General features: G+C 34.0%; 1 protein-coding gene across 1 annotated transcript; it reads right to left on the minus strand.

The window, feature by feature from the left end:
• Positions 1-50: 50 nt before the first annotated feature.
• Positions 51-12,922, minus strand: LOC108195922 (dolichyl-diphosphooligosaccharide--protein glycosyltransferase subunit STT3A). Its single transcript, XM_017362939.2, has 23 exons — positions 12,714-12,922; positions 12,562-12,624; positions 10,994-11,049; positions 10,816-10,887; positions 10,593-10,698; positions 10,432-10,482; positions 9,754-9,849; positions 9,550-9,609; positions 9,318-9,431; positions 8,318-8,404; positions 6,827-6,930; positions 6,441-6,536; positions 5,215-5,335; positions 5,017-5,097; positions 4,800-4,931; positions 4,452-4,694; positions 3,490-3,633; positions 3,061-3,247; positions 2,861-2,958; positions 2,136-2,215; positions 1,927-2,017; positions 441-530; positions 51-341 (listed from the first exon to the last, which is right to left on the minus strand). Exons 1-23 carry the CDS (start codon positions 12,807-12,809, stop codon positions 279-281), a joined length of 2,331 nt encoding a protein of 776 aa, XP_017218428.1. The 5' UTR covers positions 12,810-12,922; the 3' UTR covers positions 51-278.
• Positions 12,923-14,208: the final 1,286 nt, after the last annotated feature.

Raw genomic sequence — 14,208 nt, forward strand, 5'->3', positions numbered from 1 at the left:
TGCTGAGGATTCTGTAAATTGCTCACAAAGTGTGTATCTTGTTAACTATCTGAACAAAAAAGTGTTTCAATACCAGGTCAAAATTGTTTAATTTTACTGATTAAAATATGTATCAGCAGTTACATCTCAGGTGAAAACAGCATCGGAGTAGTATTAAGAACTTGGAATGATCAGTTTTGCTAGCAAGAACACTGATGAACTATCCCTCTGGCTCGGTGCGTACAAATCTATATCTGTTACATGTAAAATACCCAACATAAATAATACGAAGTTCGTAGTTAATGCCAGGGATTTTTCTTCCTTTTTACACTTCTATCTCTGTTTGCTGATGAGCTAGATTTCTGCATGTCAAGAAGATCAATAAGAAAATGCACATGTTAGTAGAGGACTAAATCATAGTAGAACAACGAAAAAAAGATCTTCATTCATGCAAATTGTACCGATTTAGATTTCTTTGTCTTGGACCGAATCCTGTTTCTCGGAGGCTTCAGTTTGTATATACGTACCATCCAGTGATGAGTTGTGAATACCTGTATTAGTTGGAAACCACGACCGTAACTGTATTTAGACACGCAAATTTCAAAAAGTGGGACACTTATTCCCAAGTAAATACGATTAGAAAATCTAGGATAGCATATAAACTGAGATGTTCATTAAGTGCCTCTTAGTTCTTATCAGCTCACTTGGGTCTCCCGAGTTCATTAATTAGGCAGTAAGCCAAGTAAGAACTCCTGTTTAAAACCTGAACACCCTTAAACTTGCTTTGTTATGGTTTCACAGAAAGTCAGTAACATATCTCCTCAGGGAGCTCCTTTAGTTTTATGGCCACCTTAAATGAGATGTTTGTAGAGGTGGATACACTGAACATAATTTTACAAAATATTGGACTAATTTTGATACCCAATTTAAATTTTCAACCTTATCCCGCAATTTTGAATAAAATGGGATATAAACTTAATCTAACTGTGCGTGCCAACCTTGACCCTGATACTCTTCCTACTTGGTAGGCCATTTTTAAAGAAAATAAAAACAGTCTTTACTTGCCAGCCTATTATTTGCCATTGTAAATGACGCAATTAAAGTTAAAGTTGTGCCAACTGTGTATGCCATAATCAATGACTTACATGTCTTTTACTTTTCCCCAGCTACCTTCCTACAGACTTGCATTGTACATTGTACACCATGTATGCCATCGCAAATGACGTACTTAAAATTAGAGTTGTGCCGACTATGTACGCCAGAGTCCTACTTGCATTACATTATATTCAAACCGAGGCTATTTCAGGTGCCCACGTTTGCAAACTTATGTTCAGGGTACCCAGACTCGCAAACATTTCATTCAAGGTACCAATAAAACTAATGGAGCCGTACTTGGGGAGATGTATTCAATTTTAGAAAATAGCTTTTAACGGATAAAAAATGATCTATGGATCTTAAAATATTGTAGTTGATTTTAATTTTAGGCAAAGTCTACCGGAGTTGAGGTAAAATCCATATAATCTTTAGGATTTAAGCACAAATCCTTCAAAATCTCATTGGTTTTGGAAAGATTTCTAAGAAAATAAAAAATTAGTAATAAAGCTTCAGAATCCATAATTTTATGAAGTCCAAATAAATCCATTAGTTTTTAATACCATGAAATTTTAATGGATTTTAAATAATCTCAATTGAATACCACTATATTGTTAATGATAATTTAAAATACCACCAGAGTTTTGATAACTTAAAATCCTGATTAAACACCTCAATATTTTAATGTATTTTTTGAAATCCAAAATGAATAAACTTGCATTTCTTAAATCTATAAAATTTCCGAGGCTTCCAAATTAAATACACAAACTAAAGCATTATGTTATGTAGTACCAAAAAAATGATCCAAGCAATTTGTCGACTACATTATTATCATAAACTTAATAAAGTCCTTACCTCCTCGAAATGAGTTAGTTTAATATACTTCTTCCCAATTTCAGTCCGCCTTACTCTGTCAAACGCTTTACCACCATCTGTCTCCACAAACCTAAGGAAAGGTGAGAAGGGGGGTGAGTTCTTAATTGGAAATGTGAAATTGTGAATAATCAGGAGAAGCAAAACCTCAAATTACAAATATTGCCTTTATTAGAATGAAATCTGCATACCTATAATAGGATAATTTGTACATGAGACAATTTAACATGGTGGGAGTTGCCTCGGAGTCGATTCGATACTGGCCATCTCTCTTTAAAAAACAAAAATGTGAGATTAGTTACGTGATGTTTCTAAAATTATAATATGAAGCTATAAGATGTTCTGCTATGAAATAAAGGTCTGACATCTTTATTCTTCTATTTCTCCGGTAACCTTTGATATATAGTGCACAATATTTTATTTTACTAGGATAAATATTCTCAAAATCAAGTCAACATGTAACAAGACAAAACTTTGGTTGTGCATGTATGATATTGAACAAATAAACTATGAGCAAATCTGTCTTCAGGAGAGAATAATTATTGCTTTCTATCGCAATTTACAGAATCAACTTTCAAGAATATTAAAGACTTTGTTTCGTGTCTTTATGTAAAATCAGACTCTAGCAGACACTGAATTTCCACAAGTACATCTAATACTAAATATTGATATTAAAATACTAATATAAATATCAAACCTTGACCTTGGACATGAAATAAATATTACACTAGTGTTTTGTAGTTGTCAATCATGGGCCTCCCATTTCGGTAGGTGTACGGTTGGGCAGCCATTCTAAATTTCTAATTCCATGTACATAACCTGTCACTGTCGACGCAAGGTTATTGACCCCCCCCCCCCAAAACAGGACCATATATGCTACACGGAACAAAGTACATGCAGCACAATCTTTCCTTACCAGATAGTCAGGTTCCTTGATGTGAGGAAACACACCTCCTCCTATACGAACCATCCACAGGAATTTATTTATATCGTCACTAGGATAGCCAACAAGACCTGCCACATAAGGTCATGTATAATTATAGCTATACTCCTATATATATCTTATCTTAATTGATTTTTTCTCAAATATCAATGAACAAAAGCTTAGGGACCAACCTCCAAAGACAACAAGAACATATTTTACATCCAAAGAGTTAAATATTTCCCAAGCTGCCTTTTCAGGAGATGACATGGCAGTCCCAACTGTCGCAATATGCGTGTTGTTCCAGGTGTTGTTATCAACAATAACAGTTCGATTAGCCATAGCAGTAGTTTGATAACCATAATCCCACCAAGATGCAACCTGAAAGAATGAAATAAGTCAAGTGGTTCATGGTTCTCTGTTAAGATACCCTACAAGCTCTATTTTGAAAGTACTCAATAAAGAGGTACAGTTAATAGAGTTTAAAGATTTAGAACAGTTAGAATAAACAACAACTACCATGTTAAAAGATCTTTACAAAATATTTGCTCAGTAAAATAAGCAAACGTGAAGCAGTAATGGCCAAAAGATAGCATCTACGTGATATATGAAATGCAGCTCACTTTATCATCCACGTCCGTGTTGTGGCTTAGCCATGCATAAGCTTCCCTAAAATCATCAAAAACGTGAAGACCATCCTGTGTATGAGATGTTAGCACAATAGAAGGGGCTGAATACGCTTCTGCTGCTGCCCAGACACAGTGAATCTGCAGGAGCGGCATAAATTAGATTGAAAATATCAAAGAAGATTAGATACCTGACAAGACCAGCAGCCATAGTATGGATTAGAATCGAGAACAAATATATTAGCGTAACCCATGTAAATTAAATTGAATTCGGAATCAAATCTTAGGTACGACTGTTAGAGTTGAGCAGCAAGTACTGCAACAAGAGGGGCAAAGGTTGGTGTGTATAACTTAAAACCAGGTCTTACACACCTATATGAACAGGATCAACATATTCCTTGAAAACAATATATAGGACTGGATCAGGTTTGGAATAAGCACTTCTAATCAACACAAAAATGAAATGGGAGGTAAGACCCTGGAAAATATTGGAGTACGTGAATACAAACAACAAGGATAACTTTCACCCAAGCAGCAATTGAGTGTACAAAAATTGTGTTCAAAACCTCTCCCTCCCCTTCCCCTCCCCCTCCCCTTATACTTAGAAAACCATGTAAAATCCAAACAACAACAACAAAAAAAGTCTCACCAAAAAATTGTTCTCTTATTTTATTGGCCAATGTTAGGCTGTTAGCTAAACGTGTTGCTTATAGTACTTTATACTTTATAGAACTGAAACACCTGTGACAATTAGTTCTCTTGCGTTGGTATTACAGATTCTTGCACATCTTATATGATTTGGAAAATTTCGTATCAAGTACCTAAAAATTTCAGGTGTATATTATGAAACTTGCCAAATATCAAGAGTAAATCATTAGTTTCTGGGTACAGATACATTTGAGTGCGTGATGCCAAGAGAAAGTAAATATTCCAGATATTAGAGGAAGCGGAATACATACAACATAGAAAGCACCCAGCAACACCAGTAAAAAAAGAGCAATTATAGATGTCTCCAGAGGTAAAACCAAAAGCCTCTTCTCAGTTCTTGACTTGATAGAAGGCTTGGAAGGTCTTTCCATATTCTCCTTCTCCTTCCTTTTGTTCTTCCTTGAAGGCCGTTCCTTTACTGGCTCATCATCTTTATCGGTTTTTAGAACATTTTCGATGACATCAGCAGATGGTTCAGAACCGGCATCTCCTGCCTTAATTGTCCATGGCATATAGGAAATGTCACTCTACTAGCTAACTGGGCAATTTGCTCAAATTGAATCACTAAATTTATGCACAAAATAATTTACTCAACTTACACTAATCTGTTGACTCTCTGATACACCAGGAAGCTGAAGTATAATTGAACGTGTAAAAACACCGAAAGCTTCAGAAAGAGCTATGCCAGACATTATACATGCTGCTGGAGCAAGTACAAGCATTAATCGCACCTGTAATGGTGACAAACAAAGAGTTGAATTTAATAACAAGTTGAAAAGAATATACATGTCGATGTCGCTATTCTGTGCTTATTACCATAACACCTGAGAAGTACACTGATGTCACAATATAGAGGATCACAAAGGAGCTTGCATCAGAGAGTGGCAAAAAGCATGCCTGAAAAGTATTGAAACCAGTATGAAAAATAAAATGACAATTATACAACAAAATTTCCTAATGGAATATGATACATTGACATCCTCAAGTAATATTAATCAATTATTGAGAACTTACGACAATGCCAGCTGGAACCAAGAATGCTAAGACATTAATGTCCATAAAGTAAGAAGGCCAAGTAGGTGGCTGATGTTCACTAACACTGGCAATGATCGGTATGTATTTGCTTGCATAAGTTCTACACAATTCAAAAGATTGAAAATTGTAGGGGAGGAATGTCAGCATATATAGTTCTGGAAAAACTAAAAGCAAATACATTATGGTCCATATAGAAGTAAAACAAGCCTGGAACTTAAGCAAAAACGAGTATTGAATTTCTAAAATTACATATAATCGAGCAAAACTAATTTAGAGAACCGATTCATAAAGTAAATCTTGACTCCAATATCAGAAAAACATGTAGAACTGCAAGCAGCTAAGCAGTTAACATATGCTCATACCCAAGACACAGAGAGGAGTGTGAAGCCCAATCTAATAGGCAGTGAAACTTTCACGAGACACTTTGATTATCCGACCATAAGTCGATAATAAAAAGTCAGGAATATAGTGTGCGCCATTCCCATCTCTGACTTTTTTAAATAAACAATATGCAACTTTGACCAGATCATGACATATCTATCAGTGTCTGTAGTCTGTACAGCTGAGAATTGAGGATATGGGTGCAGGCACGTAGTTCAGGATACATAAATTAAAAAAATATAATAATATGGGGATTCGGCCTTCGGGTGCCAGGGTCAGGAAATATATAAATACAATTTATCATATATACATTTGATGTTACACATACAAAGACCTATAAACAAAACAAAACAAAAATGTATGCAAATTAAATAAATACATGATTTATTCATCTAAAACACAAAAATACAATTAAAATCTTATTATTAATGCAAAAATGAATATTAGCATCAATACATATGTATTTGCTAATAGACATCAACACTTAATTATGTGTAAGTAATTAGTTAACACAAATTTTACTACATAGTATTTTTAAATAACTCAAGATTAGGATGGTGGAAGAATTTCGAGATTCCAAGACAGGGATACACAGCAAGTGACCCAAGTGTCCCTGCTTCCTGGCTCTGCAGGCACTTCATATAGTTACCAGAAACTATTATACTACTAATTCGGGAAAATTATAACTGGGTATAATACAATTTCAGATAACCAAGTCTCCTAAAACCTTCAGGTGTTGGGGGAAGCCACTATATGAGTTTCATAACTCATCACATGGGCATTACAGAAAATTTAATAGACGGAGTATAGAATATGAAGCTTACGGATCAAGCAAGCTTAAACTACGTCCACTCCATCCTTTCGTGGGACTGGATGCTACCAGGGCAACAAGGACAGCTACCACAGCACAACAAACAACCCTGGAAAATTACAAAAGATAGATAAGTCAGTTAAAGGTTGATTGCATAGTGCCATATATATCTATAATTACAGGAAAAAGGAACCATCCGTAACTTGCACCCAACTGACAGTGGCGCAACATCAAAATTTGGTTTATAACTTTATGTGACCCTAGAGAATCAAGTAAACTTTATGAATAAGTATTACTGTAATTAATACATCTTTTACTTTGCAATCATTTGTTATTTATCATCTCTTATTATTGCAACAAAGTCGGAAATTTACACTTTGGGAGGCAAAAGAAACTTACAGCCCAACTGATACAACAAAAGTAACTGCAACTTTGAACATCTTTGGAGAGAGGATTCCTTTGATATAATATGCTAGCGCCACCACATGAATAATAATGAAAACCTGCATATGAGAAATATTTAGGAAGATACGTAGTTATTGTTTTACATTAAAGATACAATAAATCACATGTAAGATTGACACTAACGTCACAAAGTGAAACAACTGAACAGCCAAACAAAAAAAAACATTATAGAATAAACAGCATATTTCCAATAAAAACAAACATCAGCAAAAGCTTCTTCTCGAGATTAGGACACTATATTTTAATATTCTTGCACAATTATTAAAATCAAACAATTTATTAATTAACTTTGCAATCACTAACCGATAATTTTAGATGTGACCTAGAAGGTAATACAAAAGCCAAAAAATCCACAATGCATCAACTTATAAGATAACAAACAAATTACAAATCAGATACATAATCTTAAATTTTAATATAGTGACCTGTTGCACAGATTATAGACAGCCTTTGATGTCCTATGTTACTCAAACTCGGTACAAAGTTCTGGACACGATACATATCCGGGTGTGGGACTCGAAAAATCTGAAATTTTGGGACACGGGGACACGGCCTATTTTTGGACACGGGTACGGGGACACAACATAATACATTAATTAACAAGCATGTTGTGTAGATACCTTAATATAAAGTGACAATCAAAATCAGAGATTAGACACAATTTTATAAAGAATTTTGCAAATTAGGGATTTTCTGTGCTTACTTTTTATTTTTGCTTCTTTCTTTTTGCTCATTTTTTTTGTTTTCATTTTATATTCAACTTATATCTGGTCTTGAACTTGGTCAAAGTGTCCACATTTCAGTCAAAGGATCCAACACGGAATAAGTGTCGTGTCCGAGTGTCAACGGGTACAGATACCTAAACAGAAGAGTCGGAGTAACATAATTCAAAGTTATCCATATCAAAGCTGATCATTTTTATACCCACTAAGCAGTTCGCAGGTTTTCCTTCAAATTTCTTTCATTTGTACTAAAATATACAAAAATTGTATACACTTGTAGGGTCAAGACCAAATCAAAATTTGGTTATAATTAGAACTTGGAAGTTAGAACCAATATTAGCTTAAGATGTATGTTTAATCAAAATATCATATTTATTTGTTGCTGTAAACAAAAGCTTTTTGTTCTGTTGGACAACTAAATATACATTTATTAGAAAAATATTCTGCTAAATTAGAGAAATCTTTTCTGTAGATCATATACTTGCTTATTTCGAATAGCACAATTTTTTTCTTAATCTTGTAAACGAAGTTTTTAAGAAAATATTTACAAAATATTATGTTCTGCAAAACAACATAAAATCTATGTGTCACAGATCTACTTCAGAATTATTTTATTTAGCCGTATGTACACTTTTATGTGATTTAAGGTAACATGGTTTATTCATGATAATTAGTGTAAATAATTGAGCAATTAAACTCTTACCAAAAATGAAGCAAAATGCTCTGACGTCAAGACAGCATTGAAACCAACAACAGGAACTAATGCAGCTAGCAATGTTCCTAAAACAACCTGTGCATAAGAGAACAATATAGGGTAGAATGAGGTACAATTGATTAGTAAACTAAGCATAAATCGGAACTTAAGGGCGTCTAATAAAAATATTTAACCATCTTCAACAATTTTGATCTTTACGAATAAAAAGGCTACATTCGCATAAAATAAAATAAAAAGCACAACAGGTCATGTAGTGATGGGAATAATGACTCAAGACTACAAAGTAAAAGCTACACAATTATTTAGCAGCACAAATGTTATCAATGTGAAGCATAATTTAAAAAAAAAAAATTAGAAAAGACTGCAAACAAGTGATGGCAACAAAACCAATAAAAGCTATCTGTACATGGAAGGACAATGGATGGTACATCCTGCATATAACGAGCTACTATTCCATACAGATTTACACATACATAGTCCCACAGAAATGGAAAAAAGCAGTCACTTAATCTTAATCAGTGCATAATCTTGCAAATAATACAGATCTGCAAATTTACGTCCTCTTGTCTCTTCTTTAAAGTCACTCATTTTTATGCAAACACGTTACTCTCATGTTTAATCATCCTAAATTTCCTTAGTTCACTCCATGTCTCCATGTCATCTAATATAATAATCCCCCCGTTCTGTTTTTCCTGTCCATCAATCAAAATCCAACTTTTATTCAATCATAATAAATAAGTTACATGTTCCCAAGAATGTGTATTATTTTTCAAAATAAAAAAAATAATAATAAAAATCGAACATGAAATTTACTAAATTAACTTAATGTGGCCTGTTCTTTTGGGACCAAAAAAAAAGGAAATGAGGACAATACAAACAGAAAGGAGGGAGTAATTTTTAAGTCAGAGGAAATACTCTCCACTACTAGCAATATTTAATGTATAAATACACTTTAGATGCATTTCAATCTTCATAAAATACAACTTACAAGTGGACAATATGCTATGTATAGCCGAGAAGAATATCGACCGGTGACGATGCACAGAAGCGCATGCATTGGAATCAGGTTAATAATGAAGGTGTATCCTCCCCAAGAACAGACCTGGAAGTACGAAGTGGTAATTGATGTAAATTACAAGTCCAAAGATAAAGTCAATGCCAAAACACAAATACAGGCACAGGTTTAAGCAGCACCTAGAAGATTAGAAGAACAAGCTCACCATGTAAAAGTAAGCTATTGCATTTAAAGTTGCATAGAAAAGTGATCCCGTATTCAAGGTCTGCAAAACATGAAGGTAAAGTTATCATGAAAGAGTCATAGTACAAACCCAAGGTCCAACTCTTAAATAACCTTTGGCAGGGAAAATATAGGAACAATCAAATTATAATGTATTTTAATAAGCACATATGTACATAAATCTAACCTTCACATAAAGATAGAAAGTAAAGATAAGAGCAAATATAGCTACAGCTTCATTGTCATAGCTTCCAGCAACAGATCGAGATATATAGGATGGAACCTGCATAAAATAACATTATACAGATAAATCTGTATAAATGATGATATTTGGTACTACTACCATAGAGCATGTAAAAAGATTTTAGAACATTAAAACTAACCGTACAACAATACTATCAGCTTTTAAAGGGTGCTTTTGATTACATACGGATAGGAACAATTTGAAAAACTCAACCAAACCCAAGGGAAATAGTTTAAGTACAATTGATATATACATACACATATAGAAGATTAGATATTGTAGATAGTATTAGGCAGAAACTATAAGTGTGATTGAGAGCTTCCTAGATGCCATCCCGAATTGCTGTCCGCGTTCCACTTCATCAATTCACGATGTAAAAGCAATATACAGTAGTATGGGTTTTGCCTATGAAATTGGTGCCTAGTCACCAGTACAAGACCAATGTCAATTATCTCTTACCTCTTTTTTAATCACTTCAAAAAGTATTGATAGAAAAGCAGAATGCTATGTGGCACTGGCATGCAATCACGTATCATATAGTTTTCCTTAAACATTTGAACAGAATTCTCCGAAAACAGACATGTAGATTAGAAAACATTCTTCTTTTAGAGGGAGATTTACCATGGCCAATAGAGCTGCCGCAGCAAGTCCTGCACCTGTGCCCTTGACCTCCTGGATAAAGGTCATGAACATAAATTGGGGATCCCAGTTCAACAAGTTAACAACCTAGCAAATGGATGTTGGTACAATCCAGAAACATGTATATCTAGTAGAAAACAAACCTTTGTCAGAAAGTAGGTTGCCCAGGCAGCAAAAGCAGAGAATACGGGAGCAGTGAAAACACAAACAGTCTCAACAGATAATGGAATATTCAAAGAATTTAATATCCTGGACGCCATAGACTTAAAATCATTAGCTTCAGAGCAGTTACAGGACACCAACTATTATTGGCTCGTATTAAGCACATAGATATTAGCAAACCAGAAACTGATCACAAATACGCACCACCATAAAGTTCCTGCTGTTAATGTTAATCCAGGGTAAACAGTTCCACCAATCACACGACCAAGAGGATACCTTAAGACAAAAAAATAGGTACATTGTCACTCAGTGATGGTATAACCAGGAGAGAATAATTTAAAATATGAATTTTTTTTCCCAAAAAACTGATAGTGACAGTTACCAGGTCCGATCATCAAACCAGTTCCAGAAGTCATATATTCCATTCTTTGTAAGGAACTGAGATCAAAACATTATTGTAAACATAAGCAGAACATGCATTTAAATACAAATTCTCAGTTGAAAAAAGGTTTCTCAGCTTTTTTGGCCAGTTGTCATATTCTGGGCAAAATCAACTCGTCCTTTAGTTTAAGAAATGTGGCATCTATAAAATTGCAACTAAATCCTAAAACCTAGTTATAGAGTTGTTGAGACAATATTTCAAACAGCAGTGTCAGTATAAACGAAACTAATAATTATGAAAATCAGGCTTTTTGTTATTTGATTTTTGATTGGAAAAAATTAGACAATTGATAACACAATGCGATAAAAGGAATCCTATTTCCAACATCACTTGTAACCGTGGGGTTTTCAAGGCTGTCTAAGAAGATGTTTGGCAATGCTTAAATTTGCATAGTTCAGCTTTAAGTTGGATGAGGTGTTTGCCTGCACTTATATTATTTGAGTTCAAAGCTAGTTTTAGCCCATAATACATAAGTACATTTGAGCTATGTTATCCCGACTCTTCATTTTGCCTCAAGTACCCGTGTTGGACACTCGGCCCTCGGACATGGGTATGGACACTCCGACACGTATTTTAAGCCAAATACATGTAAAATTATCAGAATATTGCCGAGTCCGACACTCGCACACGCAGGGACGGATCCACCATGGGGGTAGTGGGGGTACTTGCCCCCGCTGAATTTTGTATATATATGATATACCTTCTATTATTATGGAAATGTTAGTTTTTGCCCTTGACACATAAGAGCGTGTTTTTTCTTCAAAAAAAAATTTCATTTTGCTTGCTTTTGTACCTCGATTTTTTCCTATATCATGTTTAAACTGATATAAAATCTCACCAGTTATTAGGTTTAAACTTTTTTGCCCCCACAACTGCCAATTTCTAGATCCATCCCTGCGGACACGTATCCATGTTTGACATTTTTAGCCGAGTCCGGATAATGAGGTACTTACTTTCAGCTTTTTCCTCACTTATTTTCAAAAGTAAATCTAATATGGCAGCTGCTCAAATGAGAACCTCATGCCTATGTGAGATATGAGAACTAATCTCAGTCGTATATTCAATCTAACTAACGCCCTGTCAGGACATCACACACAAATACAATACACCCTCACACACACAATCCCACCTAATCCCTTCTGTTTTTAATTTTATTTTTCCTATCAATCGGTAAACTTTTTTTAAAATCCGACTTCACTGAATTTTTATTTAATCTCCCAACGATCAATTTGCATACCATCTGTGCTATGTTTCGACGTGGTTCTCATTTAGTTCTCATTTTAAGAGTTCTCATTAGAATAACACTCAATCTAATATATATACTAAAAGGAAATAAGTCTAAAGCATAGACATGAAGTCCTTTGTACTTGAACTGAAAAAAATAAAATCATCAATTATGCAGAGCAAAATTGGTATAAATGCGGTATTTATAGTATTATGTGAGTGTAGTCAGTTTGGATCATGTGCAATTAAGAGAGTGCAAATGCGGTTGAGTTGAGTATGTAAACCTGAGTGACTCTGTAATTGAAATAAGGATCGAACTCATGAATAACACTCTCGTATTTAATCACCTGCAGGAAACATGAAATGAACGGATCGGATCAAAAAAATTAAAAGGAAAATTGAATAATATAAGTATCGGATGAAGAATTAGAATTACCGAGAAAAGACGAATGGAGAAAGCGAGAACGCCGATGAGAAGGAGAATGAAGAAACACAAGACGTTGCCAAACGCGTAACGGAGAGTCGATACCATTCTTCTTCACGCCCAATCCACTTGTGTGAGCGCGCTAGGTCTCACTGCGCTCCAGTCTGTGTCAACTCAAGGGGAGACTTGTTCGTAGCAGCCCAGGCCAGCCTCCCTTGTTTTTACTGCACTACTTTTACTTTTACCCCATTTTCACTATTTTTTTTCTTCACGCATTGTGGCATCACCTCATTGGCTCTTACACGTATTGCTTGTTGGACATGGCTCCCGCCCACCTAATTTATTTTCTTTTACAATTTTTCAATTTCTTGTTACTTAAAATTACAAACTAAAAATCAGCTGTTATGGCTAATCTAGTGTATTCAGTGTTCTAAAAGTCGGGCGACTCGTTGTTCGGTCGGCCACCGTCTCGATTAAGCGTTGATCGGTGAAAAAATTGTTTTTCTCAAAATTGGTCAAAGACGAGATTAATCGGAAAAAGTCGGTCGAAAATCGATGAATTTAAGAAACAAAATTTAAAATTAAAAATTTAATATCTAATAAAACAAAAGGCATGGAAATGACAAATAACAGAAGTTAAAGTCACACTCTTTCAATATAAGCCCCTAAATTCTAACTACAAAAATCTGCAATATTTTCCTTAGCAGTTGCTATCAAATTCTAGTTTATATATGAAATGACTGGACTTGTATATGTATATAAAGACATGTTTTGTGTTATAAAAAATCATTAATTTTTTGATTTTATAAAACTATAAATGTTTACATATATAATTATATTAATATATGTATAATTTTAAAAATAATATTAAATTGATTACGATTAATGATCCGATTAATCACTCCGATTAATTCCCGATTATCCGATTAATCGTTAGACTGTGTCTTCACCGACTAAGTCTGATTTCTACTTTTTACGACACTTATTGTATTAGATATTTTGTATGAAATTGGGTATTTAATTGTTATTTTTATATATTTTTTTTGTCAAGGTTATTTTATATTTTAAATAGATACTTAGTACTCATAATCTCTTCGAGATGGTTTTTTAGAAATTAATTTATTATTTGTTAACTATTAATTACAAATGACTGGTGATACGATTAAGTGGCGACTTCTAGTTTTTCTCAAAATAATAACTTCAAAACATGACCTATACAAATATTAGACATGTTAGATCATTAAAATATATTATGCAAAAAAATGTTAAACATAACCTATTAAAATAATAAACATGTATATTAAAGGGGTTAATTATCAAATTCATCACTTAAGTTAGACAAAATATATCAACTTTATTACTTATCTTCACGGAATCTCAGTCGAATCATTAAACTGATATATTGATATCAAAAACATCACTCATTAGTTAACGGAATCACAGACGGAGTGACAACTAGATAGTGTATATGACAAAAAAATGGTCGGAAGCAACAACCAGTAGAATA

This window comes from Daucus carota, chromosome 7 (genome assembly GCF_001625215.2).
Source record: "Daucus carota subsp. sativus chromosome 7, DH1 v3.0, whole genome shotgun sequence".
NCBI classification, from domain to species: Eukaryota; Viridiplantae; Streptophyta; class Magnoliopsida; order Apiales; family Apiaceae; genus Daucus; species Daucus carota.

Bases quoted from the DNA above. Each gene is read 5' to 3' on its own strand.
- LOC108195922 (XM_017362939.2), bottom strand. From the start codon at position 12,809: ATGGTATCGACTCTCCGTTACGCGTTTGGCAACGTCTTGTGTTTCTTC. The intron at 12,625-12,713 runs GTAATTCTAATT...TGTTTCCTGCAG, and splicing joins TCTCCATTCGTCTTTTCTCG to GTGATTAAATACGAGAGTGT. The intron at 9,432-9,549 runs GTGAGCTTGTTC...TCGTACTTCCAG, and splicing joins CAATAGCTTACTTTTACATG to GTCTGTTCTTGGGGAGGATA.